General features: G+C 37.7%; 1 protein-coding gene and 1 long non-coding RNA gene across 17 annotated transcripts in view; one reads left to right on the plus strand and one right to left on the minus strand.

Moving 5' to 3' along the window:
* The window catches only part of CHL1 (cell adhesion molecule L1 like), a 560,006-nt gene extending 540,538 nt beyond the window's left edge, over nucleotides 1-19,468 (plus strand). For all 15 annotated transcript variants that reach the window (XM_072941719.1, XM_072941716.1, XM_072941717.1 and 12 more), the window contains 9 exons: nucleotides 1,663-1,885; nucleotides 3,140-3,255; nucleotides 3,388-3,592; nucleotides 3,836-3,958; nucleotides 6,456-6,635; nucleotides 9,817-9,978; nucleotides 10,564-10,695; nucleotides 14,819-14,891; nucleotides 18,153-19,468. In XM_072941719.1, the coding sequence (XP_072797820.1) occupies nucleotides 1,663-1,885; nucleotides 3,140-3,255; nucleotides 3,388-3,592; nucleotides 3,836-3,958; nucleotides 6,456-6,635; nucleotides 9,817-9,978; nucleotides 10,564-10,695; nucleotides 14,819-14,891; nucleotides 18,153-18,369 (1,431 nt within the window). In that variant the 3' untranslated portion in view covers nucleotides 18,370-19,468. The remainder of the gene's footprint in view (nucleotides 1-1,662; nucleotides 1,886-3,139; nucleotides 3,256-3,387; nucleotides 3,593-3,835; nucleotides 3,959-6,455; nucleotides 6,636-9,816; nucleotides 9,979-10,563; nucleotides 10,696-14,818; nucleotides 14,892-18,152) is intronic.
* On the minus strand, nucleotides 1,348-18,192 carry LOC116283941 (uncharacterized). 2 transcript variants are annotated; one of them, XR_012060739.1, is made up of 3 exons: nucleotides 18,105-18,192; nucleotides 17,388-17,496; nucleotides 1,348-3,240 (listed from the first exon to the last, which is right to left on the minus strand). It is a non-coding gene; the product is annotated as an uncharacterized lncRNA (long non-coding RNA). The 2 variants fall into 2 exon arrangements; XR_012060738.1 differs by lacking the exon at nucleotides 1,348-3,240 and adding an exon at nucleotides 15,566-16,895.
* Nucleotides 19,469-22,707: the final 3,239 nt, after the last annotated feature.

The following is a 22,707-nucleotide window of genomic DNA, read 5'->3' on the forward strand; positions in this document are numbered from 1 at the left end:
AGTTTCCTGGCTTCTCAGGTCCTTTTAAGGCCACCGATGAACCCCATCTAGAGATGCCTGGACATGAAGTTAAGAACCTCTTTTCTAGAGATTCCTTCGTCCAGAGCAGCTTCCTGAGGGGAGGGAAGGCTGGTGGCCTTTCCCTGCACCCACACCCCTGGCTCTTGTCTTGCAACTCTGGTCTGTTATCTTTGTTGGGGCCTATTGGAGAATTTGCTAAGGTTTTGTTTTCCACTGTCTAAAAGCCAAATATAAAGTAGTCTTGCTGCTTCTTCAGGAGTCTAGGCATCAAGGAGGCTGGTAATTCAGATTTTTCTTAAAAGTGTTAACCTACAGTGGCATAGTTTGTTTTGAAATTTTCCAGAGAGCTTTATCAACTGTAACTATTTTTCTTGAAGCACATGTGTAAATTGAATGAGTGTTTGTATACATTTATTGTCAGTAGGGGCTGAAGGATATTGTAATTCCAGGCTGCAGTATGGAACTTAAAGCCTGATTTATCTGGGCAATGCTGAAGTCCATGGTGAATTATCTATATAAGAGTAGAAAATTATCTTGGGGCCAAACTTTGAATGCAAAACAATTACTATGAAAATCTCAGTTTTAGCTTTCTTTGGATTTGTTTCCTCCTAGCTAATTTAAGTATTCACCTTGGAATAAGCATAGACTTGCAGTTATTTTGCTAATATAGTGCTGTGCTTTCAACTTAATACCATCTAATCCTTCTAATAACATTTTAGTAAATTAGACCGAGTCAAGAAGCATTGCAAACTCTGGAAGAAGACTATATATGACATTACGAGTCACTCCCATATACAGACAAATTTACTACTTATATAAGTGAACCGTATAATCTAGGACTAAAAGCACATTTTTTCCATGTTTTAAATCATTGATTCATTTAAATGCACATTTGCATTGTTGTGATATTACATGGGTGGTTTAAATCACATTAGTATTTTTCCAATTGAAGTATTTGTTGATTAGAAACTAAAGCAGAAATAACCACTTTCCTATACTAGACATTCCTCCACTAAATACTCCATACAACAAGATAAAGTAGAAGGTGGGGAGCACTTTCTCTTTAAAGAAATAGAAACACAATGGTCAAGAAGCTGGGGAATTATTATAGAGGAGCTACAGCTTCTGGGCACATGTACAAAAATGCATATTATCCAAAAATGCTTAATTTCTCTCTTCTCTTGGAATTAGGATAGAGGAGGCTGGATGGACTCAGGCAGGAAGAGTTCTAACTGAAAAGTCATGGGGCAATCCCATTTACAACCGTGGAATTCATATTTCTGCTAGTTCTTTGGGAATGGAAAGTAGACAAACTATAGAAGAAAGTGCTAAAACACTCTGTGGAATTTATTTGTTCATATTTGGAAGAATTGACTGTTAAGACTTGATCACAAGGGCATAATCCAGGATCTGAATTGTGCGCTTCTTAATACGTGGGGAGGTGAAGGAGTTACTTTCAAGCTTAAACTTACAGAATGACAGAAAATTTTCACAAGTATTTCCAAACCAAAGAAGAGGGGTTGACAATTTCCCAAGCAATGACACCTCCATTACAGTGTTTCTTGTGCCAAGTGGAGTCGCTTGCCTGTCTGACTTAAGATACCTGTGATCACACTGGATGGGTCTTGCCTTCTCTTTTAGCCTTTGAAACCCATGGAGCAGAATGGACCAGGGCTGGAGTACAGAGTGACCTGGAAGCCGCAGGGAGCTCCAGTGGAGTGGGAGGAAGAAACAGTCACAAACCACACCCTGCGGGTGATGACACCGGCTGTCTATGCTCCGTATGATGTCCAAGTCCAAGCCATCAACCACCTGGGCTCTGGCCCTGAGCCTCAGCCAGTGATCCTCTATTCCGGAGAAGACTGTAAGTGGTGCGCCTGACAGCGCGTCAAGAGTAGTTTCTCTCCAGTCTATTACGCATCTGTCGATGAACATTTTTGAGCAACTACTGCATGCAAAGAGGATGTACTAGCTGTGGGAGATAGAAATACATGTAGAACACGTTTCCTACTTGAGAGTTGACTGCAGGACGGCTGATCAGTATAGAGTGGTGAGGAAGGATGTTGAAAGGTTTTATTTTATTCAGTTTCCTGATTAAGGGATTTCTGCGTTTCTGAAAATCAGAGACCTGGAGTCATCACTGCACACAGTTAAGCAGCATAAGTAGCATAAGGCTTCCAGCGACATCTGCACTTACTTGTCACGGGCCCTCTAACAGCCAGCTGCTCCCATGCCCTGGCCCCAGCTGCATGTCTGGAGCCTTCCCAAGGTAGGTGGGGTGCAGACCTAGACTTGCTTATGGAACTACAGATAGACACACAGGAGTCTGAGGCACTGGTGATATGAGCTTATTATTATATACTTATACCACAATCATAGCTGCAAATAGATCTGGAAAGAGGAAAGACACTGCGTTCCAAATCACTACACAGTAGGAGTTACTCTCACTCTTCATCCAGCATCCAAAGTAGTATTTTGATCCAACAGTAGGAGAAGATTGAGAATGTGAAATGACTAGCTCCTAATTCACCTGCCACCTAAATTCTTAATACACAGGACTTGTCAGCTTATCACTGTCAGCTAAGATTTTAGTGTTGGCTGCTGCAGGTTTGATATATTCCTCTGTAGTCAGCTCCCCTGTAGAAAGGGGAAAATAGTACCACTTTAGAGGGTTGTTCTAAGGGTTACGTGAGCCAATCTAGGACAGGCCCTTAGAAGAGTGTCTGGCACGTAGCACTCAGTGTTAGCTGCTGTTATCAACATTAGATTCATCCAACCCTCAGGTGATTTCAGTTATATTTTTAGTCTAGTTCACGTGTTTCCATGAGCAAAATGCCCACAGAATATTTCACTGACCGCTGTTTGCAGCTACACTGCCCACGTCGCATCCATCTGGAGAGGGGCTTTTCTCAGTGCGGTACACGTGCTCCTCTCTCTAGAAACCTACTTGGGCGCTGAAAGTCTTCTGTAATGAGAAACTCTCGTGGTTCCATTTGGGACTGGTGTCACAAAAGTGCTTTCCCCAGATTGAACAATATGGAAGATCATCTTTTGAAAAGGATCCTAATAATAGTGTCTGGAGATTACTGAGAGCTAATTATTCTTACATGCTCAACAGATCCTGATACAGCTCCCGTGATCCATGGGGTGGATGTTATAAACAGCACGTTGGTTAAAGTCACCTGGTCAGCAATTCCAAAGGACAGAGTTCACGGACATCTGAAAGGATATCAGGTTTATGTCATAGGTTTTCTTCTTCTCATTGAGTTAATACCTTTCTTACAAATAAAGAATTGATTTCAAGAAGAAGCCGAAACAGAGTCTGCCACCAGGGCTGAGATAGTAAAATTCCTATTTTCATTGCAGGTAAATTGGTGGAAAACGAAAAGTCTGTTGGATGGGAGAACACATCCCAAAGAAGTAAACATTCTGAGATTTTCAGGACAAAGAAACTATGGAATGGTTCCTTCCCTAGATGCCTTTAGTGAATTTCACCTAACAGTCTTAGCCTATAATTCCAAAGGCGCTGGTCCGGAAAGCGAGCCTTATATATTTCAAACACCAGAAGGAGGTGAGAGACTAACAATGTAGAATAAATATCAATTTATAAATAAATAACAACTTTCATACCAAATTAAATATCTCAATGGCCAAAACTTGTCCTCCCTTATACAAATTATTACTAGTTAATCAATTTGTATGTTATAGGAGTTAGCTGCTCAGTTTCTATGAAAAACTGTAATCTAATGTTTTTTTTTGTTTTTTGGTTACAGACATTTACCAATTGATGAGTATCTTTTCTTGTGTTTTCTAGTACCTGAACAGCCGACTTTTCTCAAGGTCATCAAAGTTGATAAAGACACTGCCACTTTATCCTGGGGACTACCTAAGAAATTGAATGGAAACTTAACTGGCTATCTATTACAATACCAGATAAGTAAGTACAGATTTGAATTGGATTCATCTATTAATGTTTTATTTTTTGGTTGAATATTTGGTCTACTATGCTGAGAATCTAATGATCGTGGTTTGTAGGCCGGCGTACTTCCTTGCAGCACAGGGCTCTGTTAACTGGCTTGCAGACCAAAGCCAGCCCACTGCCTGTCTTCACTGGAACAGGGCCATGTCCACTCACTCATATTTGTCTGTAGTGGCAGAGTTGAGAAGTTGCGACAAAAACTGCATGACCCACAAAGGCTAAAATATTTAGTCTAGTCATTTCTACAAAGGTTTGCCAATTTCTGTTTTAGAAGAAAACCAGTATGTTAATGGTACCAGGAAACACGTGTTTACTATTTATACGTAAGAGGCCTTGAGAATTAGGAAACATGAATAGTTAGTAAACGAGGTAGTGGAGATTCAAAGCACACGTGACTCCCACACTGCACTGCTGCTTCTGTCCCTCACGCTTGCTTCCAGCCTCAACCCTGCATATTTGTATAGAATCCTCTACTCGCAGCCCACCGGTACAGCCATGTAATACTGAGATGACCGAAGAGCTGTCTTTGGACCATTACCCAGAAGAGGCTCTCCCCACATGCTGCTGGGCTGTCAGTTGAAAACTACATGTTTACATTTTTTAAATCAGCTCATTTTTAATCATGGCACCTCCCATCCCTAACAGTCTTCAAATGCAAGCTTCATCTCAAAATGGAAATTAGGGGACTGAGGTCACAGAAAAATATTACGTGTTGAGAACACGATTTCCCAAACAACCAAAACACTAGGAATAAAGAAACCCAGTCCATACTGCTTGCAAAAGCCAGCTGGATCATAGCCCTGATGTGCGACTCTGCCGTCAGTCAGTTCAGGGCTGGCGGCCGTCCAGGTCGGGTACCAGCTTCAGCTTCTGGTGACCTGCTCTGAGTTGGGTACATATGATAAAATGGATGCAGGCCTAACCCCAACAGAGGCAGAATTTTAGCATTTTTGAATGTTTGTTTTCTATATAGCAGAATCAGTAGGTACTAAGTACTCTAATTTTTCCTTAAAATAGAAGAAACCTACGAGGTTTGCACTGTCACTGCTTCATGGATGAGGGAACTGAGGCATACAGAGCTCACTTACAGGGAGTGCTGTGGTACAGGGAGTGTTAAGCAGGGTTCAGGCCCAGCTTGCGCTCACTAAGCCCATACTGTTCCATACACTGGTTTTCAAATGTGTAGAAAGAACTGAAGAAATATTTGAACTCTCTTAAAATGTCAATTTGTTTGGTAAAGATATGCCTTGTCTTTATCCTAATATTGAAGAAACTCAACATAAAATAAATTCCAATCCTCACATTTATCTGTATATAATATTTACCTTTATTTAAAAAAATAAGTTATTAGAATATATAAAGAAAAAGTTGAAATGTTAACAATTGCAGTGATTACTGTACTGCTTCATATGTAGATTTTTTGATAAAAGGATACAATTATATACTTACTTTGCTCTCTATTAAATCATGCAGTATTTTAAATGATTTATCTCTTTCTACTGCTATCATATGTTCAGAATAGTTGATTTTATATATGAGAGCTCTGTATAAACTGTCTTGAATTTTTACATTGATTGTGGTAGTTTTTCAGTTGACTTTGTGGTATTTTACAGGAACATTCTCAATCTACAGTGATGATTTTGTTTTCTTCTTTTCATTTTTACTCATCTAATTGCATTATATAGACCAATGAAGGTATTTTTATGTTAGAAGTAAATACATTTTTAATAGTCTCTCGGACTGAGAGTCAAGAGGATTTGTTTTCTTACCATTAATGGCTGTACGATTTGGACATAATCATTTAATCTCTTGGACTAATCCTGTAGTACTTTCAGTTCTTGCACAAATAACCATGATTTTGTTCTGCTGCAGATTCTCTGAAAGGCACTATCTAACCACCTATTTCCTATACATAGTGCTTAATATGCAGCAGTACATACAGATATGTAATTTATTTATCAGTTTATTGATTGTACATATATGAATACTTACTGGTGCCATCTATTAAACCAGAAACTATAGAAGACACAAATCATTATCCAAAGTATTCCACTAAAAGGAGATTTAAAAGTACTTAAGTCAAGGATACAATGGAATATAATAATAGAGGAAAGTCTGTCATTTTTAATAGGTAATGTAATGACAGCGTGATTGGCTTCAGTATGGCATAGTGATTAAGAACTTGTGCTCTGGAGTTAAAAGGCTGTGGTTTGGATTCACATCCCTGTTTGCCAGTGACTGGCTGTAGATCTAGGCAAGGTGTTGATTGTTGCTAGATTTCCCACGTATGATATGGTCATAATAATTGTATCTACCTCATAGAAATAAGTGGGTTGATGGCCATGGATAATTAGGACAGTATCTTGCACGCAGAGAAGCAAAAATAAGGAACAACAATAACTTGAATTGTTAAGACTATGAAATTTGAGGCGTATTGTTCGTGTTATTTCTTTAGTAAATGACACCTATGAGATTGGAGAACTAAACGATATCAACATTACCACTCCGTCAAAGCCCAGCTGGCGTCTGTCAAACCTCAGTGCAACTACCAAGTACAAGTTCTACCTGAGGGCGTGCACTGCAAAGGGCTGTGGAAAACCGGTCACCGAGGAGAGCGCCACATTAGGAGAAGGGAGTAAGTACAGGGCGCTTCTGAATGCCGTGTGTTTTAAACTGCTCTGAGAGGAATGCGCCATTAGTCACTGTAAATGAGAAATGACTGGTCTCACCTGGACCTTTTGCTTCCCACTGACACAGAATTTGCTTATCTTGTTTCTAAATTTCACTTTGACTTGATGTATGGATTTCTCCACAACCGTAATCAAACTATCGCCTTAGTATATAGAAGGTCAGAAACTATAATTTTACTTAATTAAAATAGGGGGGCTAGAAGGTCATAAAGTCATTCATAAGGTTAATCTCTGGAAATGTTTCCACACAGAAGAAAACTTGCTTCCATTTTGCGACACTGACGTGATACGTTTCACCTCCGTGTCTCGACTCACATACACACTGATCCATATCTCAGTTGCACTTATGTTTACTGGTTGATGCCAAATCACTGGCTTGAAAACGGTTCGTAAATGTATGGTTTTATTTGTACAGTTCTCCTAATTCAGTTGCACTTTTCTGTATTTTTCCAGCTCTGACCATTTCCACTCCCTAATTATTTCTCCATTTAGGATTTTAGCAGTGTTTTTGTGAAGTTTTCTATGGTATCAACAGAGCATCAGGAGGGAAATAAGAAGGTAGAGCAAGAAAGGGAAATGAGTTGGCGGGAACTGATGTACTCACTAGTAAATTAAAAAAAAAATATAGGGCTTTGTGTAGAATTCAGGTTGATCAGACCTAGAAGGATATTTGAGGAGGGCAAAAGGAGATGGGGGGGTGGCTGGAAGGAAAATACAAATAAGTCATTTATATATAATTTACTGTGTGTCCCCCCTCTGTATGACTTCCCAAGTTTTAGATTAAAGAGAACTGATGGCAAAAAGAGAAGATAGTAATGGGGGAAATTGAATTGTCTGTCACTTATAAAAAAAATGTATTTAAATGTAAGTTGGTGAATCACTGTACAGTCAGTGTGTTTGTGTGAATGGTTATGCTGCCACATATCATAGTTTTCTTCCTCTTATTGTTCCTACTGTACTTCAGGCTCCCGAAATATTCAAAACTTCCTTTCATGGGTAATACATATATATTCCAAGAAACCCACAATTGTCCCCAAGGATGAAATGAAAAGCTCATTTACCTACTCATAAGAGGTAGATTTAAAGATGGTGATTGAAAGCTTTCTAGTAACTAAAAGTTTCTTATTTGTCAAGAGCTCAAGTGGGTATCAAGTGTTCAATACAAAGAAGAGAAGTCGGAATAGTGGTAATCTAAATATGAAACTTCTGTATTTTCTAAAACAGAGTTTAAGGCATGGAGAAGGTTGCTATTTTGTTAGAACCAAGACTATATAATATGTGTGAAAAATGCTAACCCTGTTCTTGGCAATTTTAAGCATTTGAGAAAAAAATCACAAAATTTCCTTACCATAGTTAGACATTCTGATATATATGGAAGTATTTGGAAATGGTGAGCATGGTTGCATTTACGTTTGGCATATTGTTTTTAGAGGGTGGAAAATGCTCTCTGTTTGGACTTCTAAAAGGTGCTTTACCATTTCTCCAAATTAAAGACAGAACTAATGTGCTTGAGTGTCTCAGGCATACTTCTTCACTCCAAGTGGTATAATTTGGAAATGTTTCTTATTAGTATGTTTGTGCTCTTTTTCAGGATTCTGCATTTTCAGCTACTGCCCCCTTCCCCAGTTGACACTGATTTCTCTTCTATAGGCCTGCCTCACCATGTTCACAGGAAAAAAACTATCATCTCTTCCCCCATTGGATTTTAGCATGATCATTGGAAAAAAGGGGGGTATATATATATTTCCACTGAGGAGATCCATATTGATAGCACTAAAAATGATAACTTTTGTGCAAATTGGAATCTATTTCTGTGTATCCTTCTCTTTGCTCTGCCTAGATGAAACATCTTAAGGTCATCTGGCATTAATCAGAGTGAGATCTGATACACAAGCATTTTTTTCCAGATCATTTTCTGATTGTTACTCTAATTTCCTATGCAGCTCACATTCCATAATTTAAGTGGGGAGAAAATGGAGTTAATCAGAAATATTCTTTTTTTTTTTATCATTATGGGTTTGAATAACACTTGCTTTGCTCTGTTTTTCCAAAGCTTATGCTATTTCATGTTTTACTAATATTCCTGGGTTTCAAGTTCAAAATTAATTGCGTTCTGTGATGCTCAATCTTAAAGGCTTTTGCTCAACTAACGTAACTGGCCTTATTTCTCCCATAGTGCCATTGTTTAATGATGTCCTTGTGTTACCGGTAACCATATAATTATTTTCTATTCTGTGGTGAAAAGTTACAAGTAAATTTTAATTTGTGACACGTTCTTATTTAAAACAGTTTCATAACTCTTAATACTCTCCACAGAGACTACATTGTATTTTCAATATAAATTGATAACATTTTCTGGTTTACATTTATTGTATTTAGTTGATTGAGCAAAACTATGGATCAAAAGCAAAAATATTTTAGATATTCTGTTGCAATATCAGAAGGTAAAAGTATGAGTCAAGTGTAATTAAAATATACATTTATCTGCTAGGCTATTCTACAATTAATATAGTGACGTATTCATGTTTCTTTCTGAAGTGTAAATTGCTCACAGCACTTTCAAAAACTTCAATGAATTTCATTTAAATGTACCTATAGGTACTTATAAGCCTGCATTTTTATGTAGCTTAAGTTTCTACAAATTTCAAACATTTAATACATCAGCAAATTATGATGCTCTTCCATCAACATTTATGCAGAGGACCAAAGCAAAAAGAAATGGAATTAAGATTATAATACCATATGCTTTCAATTATAAGACAAAATGGCAAAATGGCCGTATTTACTTTCCTCCTAGGTTTGTGAAACTCAGTTGCACAAAATGACATTGTATAATTTTTTGAAGTCTGGGTTTGATTTTGACCATTTACATGACCAAGCAGATTTATATAGTACCATTTCATCAGTAAGTGCATCATCTTAAAAGGACATGACTTAAGTTCATCTGCTCCATTTCAGCATATTAAAAAAAGTCTTGATTGTTTTGATCTTCTGCTGATTCAAAAACTGAGGGGGAAGAATGCTACAAATGGCTCTTACACATGTCCAATAACAATACTTTTTATCTTACATGTCCTGCTTTTCAGTGATGACAATTCGTATGATTTAACTGTGTACATTTCTTAGGTAAAAGTGTCGGGAAGATATCAGAAGGAGTTAATGTTACTCAAAAGACTCATCCAGTAGAGGTATTTGAGCCGGGAGCTGAACACATAGTTCGCCTATTGACTAAGAATTGGGTTGATAACAATAGCATTTTTGAAGATGTAATTGAGACAAGAGGGAGAGGTGAGAAATTAGATTCTCTTCGGAACAATCTTAGACAGTAAATCTGTGTTCTGTAGATTAATTTTACATACTTCCTATATTAAAGACACAAATATGAAGTACATTAGTTGTAACAACAAAATGAAAAATGTTTCACCAGTGGCCAAGTTGTCCCTTACTGTTTTTACCAAAGTACTTGCCTAAAAATGTCTGCTGCTAATTCATGTGTGTTAATAACAGAAACTAATAAGAAAAATGAAATAAAATAAAACCCTCAAACTCTACAGCAATCTGCATATAACTAAGGCAGCTTGTCCTTTTTTGCTTGCTTGCTGCTGCTGCTACTATATTTAACCAATGCTGCCTCCACTATCCCTGTTTGGTTTTCATCCTCGGAATCAAATGCAATGTGAGAGGGCCCTTTATAAACGATGATCAGCAATTTATCAGTATTCTCCCAATGAAGTATCCTTCAAATCACATTCTCTCTGAGGTCACTCAAAGGAAAAAATTAAACTGATGCTATTTTATGTTTAAAAAATGCTTAGAAGCAGTTCATTTTTGAGAAAACTGGAGTTCAACTTGTGCCTTCTCTTTGTACAACAGAATATGCTGGTTTATACGATGACATCTCCACTCAAGGCTGGTTTATTGGACTGATGTGTGCGATTGCTCTCCTCACACTAATACTGTTAACTGTTTGCTTTGTGAAGAGGAACAGAGGCGGGAAGTACTCAGGTAAAGTTGTTTCTTAATATGACTTTGAATTTATTAAATAGGTTCTATTTAATTCTAGGCGGCCTTCTTCAGAGACATCTTTAATTGTTTAAATTACACATTTAAGTCAAATTTATATTAGCACATTAGGTGTACAATATACTGGGGGGAAAAATATTGCTGTATTAACTAACCAGGGGAATAGGTGGTCTGTCTAGAATATTATCTCCAGGTGCTTGTCTCATAGTTCCTAGTCCGTAAAACAGGCACTAGTGAAGTGAGGCATTTAACGCATACTTCCAAGCTTCTACACTCTGTGAAATACCAGAGATGTTGGGAAGACTTAATTACTAAGTCACCCAGATATATTTTAATGGTTTTTTTTTAAAAAGACTCCTTTATAGTATGCTTTGCTACACAGGCATGACCCAGAGATTTTTTGCACTAATACATCCTAATGATGCTGGCTCCACGATTCAACTGTGTTAGACTTAGCCATTGCTGGGGATGCATTTCTTAGTAGCAAGACCTATACTGGATACACTGCCTCCTGGATTAATGGTACATAATATATAAAAGAAAACCATCCTAGTTAGTACAGTGGTTTACTTTAATTCATTCAATTTCCAAATTTATTTTATCTTTTTCAGATACACATATGATGATTATATTTTTGCTTAGTATTCATAATGCTTTTATACAGGGGGAAAGAGTTCAGATGAGTGAGAAATTCTTTACCGGCTTATGATTCACTGAGTAAATATTTGTTGGGAACCCATTATGTATATTGAACAGTCAATCAAACAAGAATAATTTCTAAGTTTTTAAGTTACACAGGAACGTTCTGCAGTCTTACCTATCACTTTCTTCGTGTGAAGACTGAACTGTTATGAATTAGATTTCCAATGACTCATGAATGTTCCAGGTAATTAGTTGAAAACCTTAAAGTGATACAGCATTTCCTTTTGCATATCCCAAATTGTCACTTGTGAAGTGTGGCGCTATTTAAATTCTTAAGAAGCTTTCTCAGATCAAGCTCTTAAAAGAAAAACAAGTCAGCATTTCACATTATAGGACAACTAAGAGAATCTCCAGGTCTCTGCAAGTTGTAGTAAAAGGTGCCGTGAAGAAGGATTTTTGTTTTTTTCCACGTAAAGTGAAGCAAGAGCCTCTCTGTTCTCCATTCCACTCTTTAGAATAAATCTAATGTATTCTATGTCACTATGGACGTGAATATTGATTATTGAGGTCATTCGGAGTAACAGAGCAGAACAACCAAATTATTGACTTTTAAATCTTTTCAGTTTAACAGTACAGATCTGGTATCAGCCAATGACATCTTCAAAAAGATTAGGATAGTAAAATGCATATACACCAATTTTTCTTGTAGTTGATTTACAACACCGTGTTAGTTTCTGGTGGACAGCGTAATGATTCAGGTATACATATATATGTTCCTTTTCATAATAGGCTATTATAAGATATTGACTGTCTAGTTCCCTGTGCAGCACAGTAGGACCTGGTTATTTATTTTCTATAAAGTAGTAGTATCTGCAACTCCCAAACTCCCAACTTATCCTGCTCCCACTTTCCCCTTTGGTTACCATAAGTTTGTTTTCTGTGTTTTGTAAATAAGTTCATTTGTGCCATATTTTAGATTCCATCATTCCATAAATGATATCATCCATGTTGCTGCAAATGGCATTTCATTATTTTTAGTGGCTGAGTAGTATTCCACAGTGTGTTTGTATTTATACACATACTCTAACTCCAAATTACCTCATTAATTACCATTCACATCTATAGTGACATAAAAATACACACACACACACACCCCCAACTTCTTTACCCAGTCATCTGTCAGTGGACATTTAGGTTGTTTCCATGTCTTGGCTATTGTAACTAGTGCTCTTGTGAACATTGGGGTGCATGTGTCTTTTCAAATTAGAGCTCCCTCCAGATATATGCCCAGGAATAGGATTGCTGGATCACATAGTAAGTCTTTTTAGTTTTTTGAGGAATCTCCATACTATTTTCTATGGTGGCTGCTCAACTTCCATTCCTGCCAACAGTGTAGGAGGGATCCCTTTTCTCCACACCTTCTCCAGCATTTATCACTTGTGGGCTTTTTTAAAATTGAAGTACAATCATTTACAATGTGTCAGTTTCTGGTGTACAGCACAATGGCCCAGTCATGCATATACACACATATATACACTTTCATCTTGTTTTCCATTAAAGGATATTACAAGATATTGAATATACATCCCTGTGCTATACAGAACTTTTCTTAAAAAAAAATCTATTTTTATATACAGTGGCTACCATTTGTAAATCTCAAACTCACAAATTTATCCCTTCTCCCCCCTTTCCCTGGTAACCATAAGATTGTTTACTAATTCTGTGAGTCTGTTTCTGTTTTGTAGATAAGTTAGTGTCCTCTTTTTTTTTTTTTTTGATTCCATATATGAGTGATACATGGTATTTTTCTTTTTGTTTCTGGCTTCACTTAGAATGATGATCTCCAGGTCCATCCATGTAATGCAATTTGCATTGTTTTATTAGTTTTTATGGCTGAACAGAATTCCATTGTATAAATATATCAAAACTTGTTTACCCATTTAACTATGGATGCACATTGAGGGTGCTTACATGTCTTTGCTATTGTATATATAGTGCTGCTGTGAATACTGGGGTGCATGTATCTTTTCTAATTAGAGTTCCCTCCAGATACATACCCAGAAGTGGGATTGTTGGGGCATATGGTAAGTCTGTTTTTAGTTTCTTGGAGGAATCTCCATACTGTTTTCCACAATGCCTGCACCAAACTACATTTCCACCAGCAGTATGGGGGGACGTTTCCTTTTCTCCACACCCTCTCCAGCATGAATTGTTCATGGACTTTTGAATGATGGCCATTCTGACTGGTGTGAGGTGATACCTCATTGTAGTTTTGACTTGCATTTCTCTGATAATTAGTGATGTTGAGCATTTTTTAATGAGTCTATTTGTATGTCTTCATTGGAGAATTGCTTGTTTAGGTCTTCTGTCCATTTTTGGATTGGGTTTTTGTTGTTATTTTCTTCGAGTCTGTAGGTTGATTGTCTTTTCATTTTGTTTGTGGTTTCCTTTGCTGTGCAAAAGCTTATGTGTAGTTAGGTCCCATTTATTTTTCCTTTGATTTCTACTGCCTTGGGATAATGTTTTGACTATGTTCTCTTCTAGGAGATGTATGGTGTCCTGTCTTCTGTTTAAATCTTTAAGCCATTTTGAGTTTAACTTTGTCGATGGTGTGAGGGAGTCTTCTAACTTCACTGATTTAACATGCAGCTTTCCAGCACTACTCACCAAAGAGATTGTCTTTTCTCCATTGTATATTCTGGTGTCCTCTGTTGAAGAGTAATTGACTATAGGTCTGTGGGTTTATTTCTGGGCTCTATTCTGTTCCATTGATCCCTATGTCCTTTTTTTGTACTAATACCATGCTGTTTGCTTACTGTAGCATTGTAGGATTGTCTGAAGTCTGGGAGGGTTATGCCTCCAGCTTTGTTCTTTTTCTTCACTATTTTTTTTGGAAAGTCTGGATATTTTGTGATTCCATATAACTTTTAGGATTATTTGTTCTAGTTCTGTGAAACATGTCCTGGATAATCTGACAGGGATGACATTAAATCTGTAGGTTGCTTGGGATAGTAGGGCCACTTCAACAATATTAATTCTTCCAATGCAAGCACATGGGATCTCTTTCCATTTCTTTAAGTCATCTTTAATTTCCTGTATCAGCATTTTATAGTTCTCAACATAGAAGTCTGTAATCTCCTGGTATAGTAACCTGCTCTTCCTTAATAGACCATAACTAAGTTTGATGCTCGCAGTAAAACGTGTTGCCTGCGTAAGATTGCATAGTCACAGGAAGATCTGCAGCATACTGTAACTCAGATGACAGCTAAGGACAGCCCAGAACATCCTTTTCCTTTCTTTGTTTAAAGAGGAAACTGACAGGTTACAGGTACAACCACAAAAAGACTTCTTTACTAGTATCAAAAAATTAGAGCATTTTTCTTGATGATTATCCAACTTTCAGCAGCACTACTACTGTATCTTTACAAATTACATGTGTAACTTTCCCCTCTATTTTCTTTAGTGAAAGAAAAAGAAGATCTACATCCAGATCCAGAAGCTCAGTCAGTGAAAGATGAAACCTTTGGTGAATACAGGTAAACATTACATTCCATTTAAAAATGTATCCGAGCACCTATCCATCAGGTTATAAGCTTAAAAAACAAAAAAAGTTTTTTTTTTTTTAAAGATGACAGGACCATATTGTCATACCCTTCGGAAGAATACTTTGTAAAAACAGGGCCTACCTAAGTGACAGCAACCGAATTTGTGTGCGCAGAGGTGGGAGTGTCATTGCATTCTTGGTAGAAGGGTGTGCTAGAACACTTGTCTTGAAAGTTGGTATTATGCAAAGGACACTACTTTTCTTTAGACTGAACATGTATATGAAGTAGGTAAAACAGCTTAAAGTGACTCCTCACCATGGCCGTGATGAAACCCAGCTTGGATTCGGTTTACAACCCTTAGCATGCCTTCTGTGCACCTACTGTGTGTCCCTGCAAAGGTGAGGGAGTTGCAAAGCATGACTTCAAGATGAACCTAGTCTGTAGAGGAAAAAGGTATCTGTGCAAATAACTGAAATTATAGAGTAACAGCGGAAAAGGGAGCAACTCTTTCTGTCTAAGAGGGGCTCTGGTAAGGGTTCATCCAAAGGAAGTAAGACGGATTTTAAAGGATGAAAAACGCTGTTACTGTGAACTACTGGGCAGAGCTTGACCAAACCTACGAAGAAATAAAAGTGGGCCATACCTGGGCAATGCTGTGAGGAATCAGGGAGCTCTTGGGAACGTGTTTACACGTCACACTCTCTTGCTGTCACTCTCTGCCTGCCTCTTCTTGTGCAGGACACAAGGGCCTTGTTTTCAGTGAGGTCTTCTGTACAGTGCAGCCACGGGAGCTGTTGCTTATTTCAGGCTTTTGTGGCCTTCAGCACACACGAGACCATGAGCTCTATCAAATAAGAGACCTCACTGGCCCCTCCCTGGATCCATTACTGTAATCAGGCATATGGAATATTCTGAGGCGCTGTCCTGGTTAACTGATGCACAGCTGAGCCTCATCATACGCTCTATACTTATTTTTCTTTCTTCCACTTAGTACTCTACATTTTTGTATTTATTTTTCTTAACACCATTGTGGTACAATTCCTGTACAGTAAACTATACATATTTCAAATGTACACTTAGATGAATTTTGATAAATACACCAGTGACACCACCACCACAATCAAGATAGCTAACATGTCCATCACTCACAATTTTCAAATTCCCAATGTATCCCTTTCCACCCTCTTTAGCCCCTGGTAACCATAAGTTTGTTCTCTATGTCTGTGAGTCTCTCTCTGCTTTGTAGGTAAGTAAGTTCATTTGTGTCCCGTTTTTTTTTAAGATTCCACAGATAAGTGATATCATCATATGGCATTTTTCTTTCTCTTTCTGGCTTACCTCACATAGAATGACTATCTCCAGGCCCACCCATGTTGCTGCAGATGGCATTATTTTATTCTTGTTTATAGCTGAGTAGTGTTCCACTGTATAAATATAGCACAACTTCTTTATCCAGTCATCTGTTGATGGACATTTACGTTGTTTCCATGTTTTGGCTATTATAAATAATAGTGGTGTGAACAGCTAAGGATACTATCAACAAAATGAAAAGACAGCCTACAGAAAGGGAGAAAATATTTGGAAATGATGCAACCAACAAGGGACTAATTTCCAAAATATATAAACAGCTCATACACCTTAAAATCAAAAAAACAAGCAACCCAATCAAAAAATGGGCAGAAAACGTAGACATCTCTCCAAAGACGACATCCAGATGGCCAACAAGCACATGGAAAGATGCTCAACATCACTAATTATCAGAGAAATGCAAATCAAAACTACCATGAGGTATCACCTCACACCAGTCAGAATGGCCATCATTCAAAAGTCCATGAATGACAAATGCTGCAGAGGCTGTGGAGAAAAGGAACCTTCCTACACTGTTGATGGTAATATAAATTGGTGCAGCCATTGTGCAAAGAAGTTTGGAGATTCCTTAAAAAACTAAAAACAGACTTACCATGTGATCCAGCGATCCTACTCCTGGGCATACATCTGGAAAAAATATAATCAAAACAAATGTACCCCAATATTATATTTCTCTGTCAATCACCTTAGGTACTTTCCAGAATAAGGAACACTGAAGGGAGGGCTGGGGGAGAGAAAGAAAACTTGGAATTTTACAAATTTAGAAAACGGTGGCTCAAATTCTGCAATGTAGGGGTTATTGAGGACCTACAGCAACTGTTTAAAATACAAAACAGGTATTACTAGTTCAATTTTATAAGCAAAAAAAATTAAGGTATGACTTATTCTAGACTCATTGTCATATTCTGCTGCTTTTTAAAAAAGATACATAAAATCGTCCCTGCACTATTTCACCTGGCAGATTTTTAAAGTCGTTAATTCTCTTTTCCATCATCTTTGCTCAAAACTGCATGTGCATCAGGAAAATGACCTTGTCTCCAAGTGATTCCAGGAGACAATTACTTCATATGAACTGTCATCCTTCCAGCTTCTGATGCTGGTGGTAAAGTAACATGTTACCTTGGCTCCCTTTGCTGTGTCCACAGCAAGTCCCAGGTCGATGCGTAACTCTGAGAGGGCGGGCAAGTCCCAGCCTGCTGTGCTTCCGGACGGCTGCGAGGTGGACCTACTGGATGCATACCACCAATGACTACTACCGCAAGCTATAAAGTGCTAATCACGTGCTAATTATATTTCTTACAAATTCTTCTTTATAAAATAGAATAAAATCTTTTAATTTGGTACAGAGCTTTATAGTGATAGAAGTTGATATTAAAGAAAGCTCTTCATCTAGAAATTTAGAAGACTGTCATTTTACTGACATTTTACTAACTCAGACTTGCTTTTAAAGAAGACCACCCAAATTATAAATACTGGGTATTTATAGTGTTTATGTTCTAAAAATGCCAGCCATGTCTCTTTTTTTCTTTTAATAAATCTGAGTTAATACAGAATTTGATTGATTAACCCAACCAGGAGACATTTTTTGGAACGATTTGGAGGAACATGCAGGATTGAAGATCAAGACCTGACGACCCAAAGGCCCAGAAGTTCATGAAAGTGAATGAAATGTGTCAATAGATTGTCTCAATGTCTCAGTAACTCAAAATGACACAACTGGGTAATGAGTTTTTATCCATTTATCTGTGAAAGGGTCATTTGTCTATCTTCAATGCTACTACGAATATCCTGAAATTTGTAAGACCTGTTAGCACTTTTGCTTGACTCTTCCTTTACCTGCATATCTCAGGAGATTTTGTCGAACTCTTCTTTTTTGTTTTCTAGTGACAGTGATGAAAAACCGCTCAAAGGAAGCCTTCGCTCCCTTACCAGGGAGATGCAGGCCACAGGAAGCGCCGACAGCTTAGTGGAGTACGGGGAAGGTGACCACGGTCTATTCAACGAGGATGGGTCATTTATTGGCGCTTATGCCGGATCTAAGGAGAAAGGCTCTGCGGAAAGCAATGGAAGTTCTACAGCAACGTTTCCGCTCCGAGCGTAAACGCGACCCACGAGCACCATCAGCGGTTCATACCGACCTTCCACATTTGTCTGTTCAAGGGAGCAAGAACTGTCACCTAGGAATAGAAACATCCCGGCAGCAGATTGCATCCAGAATTCCAACATCCCGCAGTTGTGGTGAGAACAATAGCACCGCCTTGAAAAAATGAAATACCTAGCACCACAGGCGTATGCTTCCCCCCCCCACCCCCAGGTGCTTAAAATGCAGAACACAAAGCGAGTCCCGTACTTAGATTCACCTCGACTGAATCCAAAGTTTCCACCCCGTGCGCTCCAGATTCCCCTGTGTTTGCGTAGTTGTTGCTGCCCTGTGGTTGTCTCTGTGTGCACCTGTGCACTTGGTCTCTGAGAACTGTCCTAAGACTTCGCTTCATGACAGGTTAAACGTCGGTAAGCAAACTGGTTATTGAAAATGTAAAGAGGAATATGGATGTCTTAGTAAAACAGTTCATTGAATATATACAGTCTCAATGTATTATTTAAAATTTTAGTAGCAGAAGTTGTAGGTCTACTAGTATTTATTGAGCTCCTAACTCTTTGCCCAGAGATGGTCATGCTTAACCCAGAATGCTAACTTTCTCAGTTTCAACATGAATTTATATCATTCAGTTATGACATCTACAAAGATCTTTGCTTTTGGGGTTTTTTTTTTGGACTACATTCAGCTGCCAAGGAAGCAGTGGTCAGAAGGTGATCTTATGGAAGAACAGGTACGGGGTGTCCGTGACGCTGGTGTCTAGTATCTGTATCTATGTAACATTTCCACTTCTAAATTGACTGCTTTTGCCTTTTTTCTATGTTTGTATAATGGTATGCACCATAGACTTCATGAATGCATTGTACATATTATGTTAATATTTAAACAATTTAAAATAGACTGTTTTATTTTGAAGTGAGAAGAAGAACATTAACAGGCATGTCTGTACAGTTAGAATATATAGTCATAGCCCATTTTTCATCATTCCAGAGCTACCACCAGGAACAGGAGGTTCCCAAACTGAAGACTTTGTACAAAGCATTTTGGATTTTGTTCTTATATGCTTTTCCAACAGTCTCAAAATAAAATATCATATAACTATTGAGGGACATGTTTTCATATATTTCAAAATATGTTTTTGTTGTTGCGTGTACTCCTACCCCAGCCCCACAGAAAGCAAAACTACTTGTGGGAGAAATTCCCATACAGATGTTTCCCTGTATCACATGTTAAACCTCTTCAGGGTGGGGTCTCTTTCTGTGTTTTCCTTCTGTCAAATTCAGTACAAATTCAGGGAATTTATTTCCTGGCATACAAGCTACTAGTCCTTCTAAAATTGTACATGAAAACGGTTTAGAAAGAGTATGAAGGACTCTGCGTGCATGTCAGTAAAATTCAGTGTTAAGCTTAGTTTATGGAAGCATTTTTTTTCACCTTACCATGAAATTCTTAATTACGTTTAAATGAAACGGACTCACAGATTTTCCTTCACTTTTTGTACTGTACCAGTGGGTGTATGCTGTTCAGTCCTTGACTTTCATTCATGTAGCCCCCCCCCTTTCCTCGTGGACCAAAATGAGGGATGTGTGTCACGGTCAGTGCAGTAATCCACATGGAACATCTACTTGTCATTTTAAACCTCGTGTGTCCTCCAAAATGCACAGGCAGCAAAAGAATGTCTTACCCGAAACGGTACTTTGGGGGCTCAGGACGTGACCACACTTCTGAAGGAAGCATTTCCAAAAGGAGGGAAGGCAACGTGACCCTCCGTCTGAGCGCAGGATGTGGGTTCATGCGCCCAGTGCAGCTTCAGCTTTATTTGTCCCCATCTGATTTGTAAGGCACCACTTTTCTGAAGGAAGAATCATGTTTTCTGACTTACCTGGGAGGAAACTCTGGTACTCAGCTATGGATGAGGCCAAGATGAGGACTTCTGAGTTTAGTTCCACTAGGATTTTTTTGTTCCTCTTCTTTGTTGTCAGCTAAAAAGGTTTTAACAGAATCACACAGGTTGGCATAATCTCAGAAATGCATTAGGAGTACATTTACTATAAATTTAATAACCTTTAGGTTGAAAGTTAACACAGATAATGAAATGTTTGCTTTTCCTGGACTGCAGAGTTGTCCTTTAACGGTGTGTGTAATAAGGATGCACCTGCCCAGGTTTTCTGAATGGCAGCACTCTTGGATTTGAGATTGCTGTCAGACCACCTGTTGCTGTCATCCTGTTACCTTTTCTCAAGTTTCTCCTGGGAATCTTCACAGAAGATCAGTCCATGGCTAACTTTCTCAAGTCTACTGTCAGTATGATTTCAATGTGATAGATTGTATATCATCTTAAGGCTCGTTGGTGGGGATGAGTTCCTAGAGAACTGTCCAAGGGTTGGGAAAGTCCAAGTTCTCTTCCTGGTTCCAGCACTGATTTTGTACATAAACCTTAGGCAAGTTGCTTGACCCCTTTGCTTCAAACTTTCTCAATTCTAAAGTGCTAATGATTATCTCAGTTACCTTATCTCTGTCACAGGGTGTTCTTGTTTATGAAGAAACAATTGAAAATGATAAAAGCAAGATGCCTTTTAACTTCATAAACAAACTTATAATCGAATGATAATGTCAAAAAGTCACCCCACACATACCAACTCGTTTTTCCTGTGAACACATAAATATATTTTTATAGAAAAACAAATCTACAGGAAATAAATCTACTGTTCAATGAGCAGGATGATTTGTACATGCCATCAAAAATTATTAATCAGAAGACAATTAAGCAGGGTCTTTGCTATACAAAAGTGTTTTTCACTAATTTTGCATGTGTATTTATAAGGAAATGTGAATTTGGTGGATTTATTCTGTTAGTATAAAGGCATCTGATATTTTAGATGTTCCCATGTTTATAAAAGTGTAAAGCACAATGAAATTATGCTGGAAGTCTCAAATAATATTTTTCCTATTTTATATTCATGGAAGAGGTGAGCTAAAGAGAGAACAATAATGAGAAATGTTGGTGTGTTTTTCTAAGCATTTAAAACTTAATTGCCAATTGAAACCCAAAATATGTTTACATGCCATTAAGATATGATTCTTGTAATAATTTTAAATTGATTATACAGTGATTGGGTTTGTGATCTGTGGTAGTATATATCCTCTTGTTCCCATAGTGAAATAAGTAGGGCTGAGCCAAAGCTTACTTTGTTCTGTATCTTAAATTGTTTGCTTACATCATCAAAAGATAAAAAGGTATATGGAGAACTGGTCTACCTGATTATGGGTTTTTGATTTTTTTTTTGGCTTAGATTAATATTCATAGTAGAGCTGATTAAACTGTGTTTGTATTGTAGGTGGTGTTTGTATTATGCTTATGAGTATGTATGGCTTAAAAATATTTTCAGTATACAAGAAATTCAACTTTCCAAATAAAAGTTCAACTTCATGCACTCTAAAAATGTATGTATTCTTTTCTATGCAGATGGGAACAATCAGAATTTATACATCAACTTTATCTTCCATCACTGCTGATCCTGGACTATCTATTAGGGAAGTATAAATGAGGTACAAATAGAGAATTCTGATTTGAATGACTATATTTACAAATAGATCATCACTGGCTACAAAATGTAATGTGCCAATAAATTTCATACTTAGGATCAATGTAAAATTATGATGAATATGTATTCATCTGATTGTTTACAGAACAATGTAGAAGAACTGCTTTGCAAGAAAACATCCAATGTGCTGTACTTTCAAATAAGGCTAGTGGGTAACCCGGTCTGGCTCAGCAACCTATTGAAAACTGATTTTTAATGAAGTTTTTAATGTGTACTAAGCAGTTTACATATAGTATCTTTTTTTTTTTTTCATTCCCTTACCCCTTCTTACAACTACTTGATAAAGGTGAGTTTGAGTTTAAAGCTGACTTATTAGTCATGTTTAGAAACTTCTTGGTTTTAAGATACATGGTCAGAATATATAATAGGGGAAAACAAGCAAAACTTTATGTATTAAACAGCTGAATGTATGCAATGTAAACAGTAGTACATGAAATAAATCCATATACTTGCTACATTCTTCTCTAGGAAGAAAATGTAAGGTCCAGACTTACTGGGTCCTGGAGTTCTTTGCTTTCCCACTTTGTCTCCCTAAAGTGTCACATCCATCCATGGCTTTGCTTGTCATATGCAGACAGATGACTTAAAGGTATTTTCAGTCTAGAATTCTTGCATCTGCAGTTTTTCATATATGACTTCCTACTTGACATCTGCGCTCTGATGACTGAAGGATACTGCAAACTCAGGGTTTCAAAAGTGAGTGCGTAAGTCCCCTTCCAGACCTGTTCAGCTCCCA

This window comes from Vicugna pacos, chromosome 17 (assembly GCF_048564905.1).
Source record: "Vicugna pacos chromosome 17, VicPac4, whole genome shotgun sequence".
NCBI lineage: Eukaryota > Metazoa > Chordata > Mammalia > Artiodactyla > Camelidae > Vicugna > Vicugna pacos.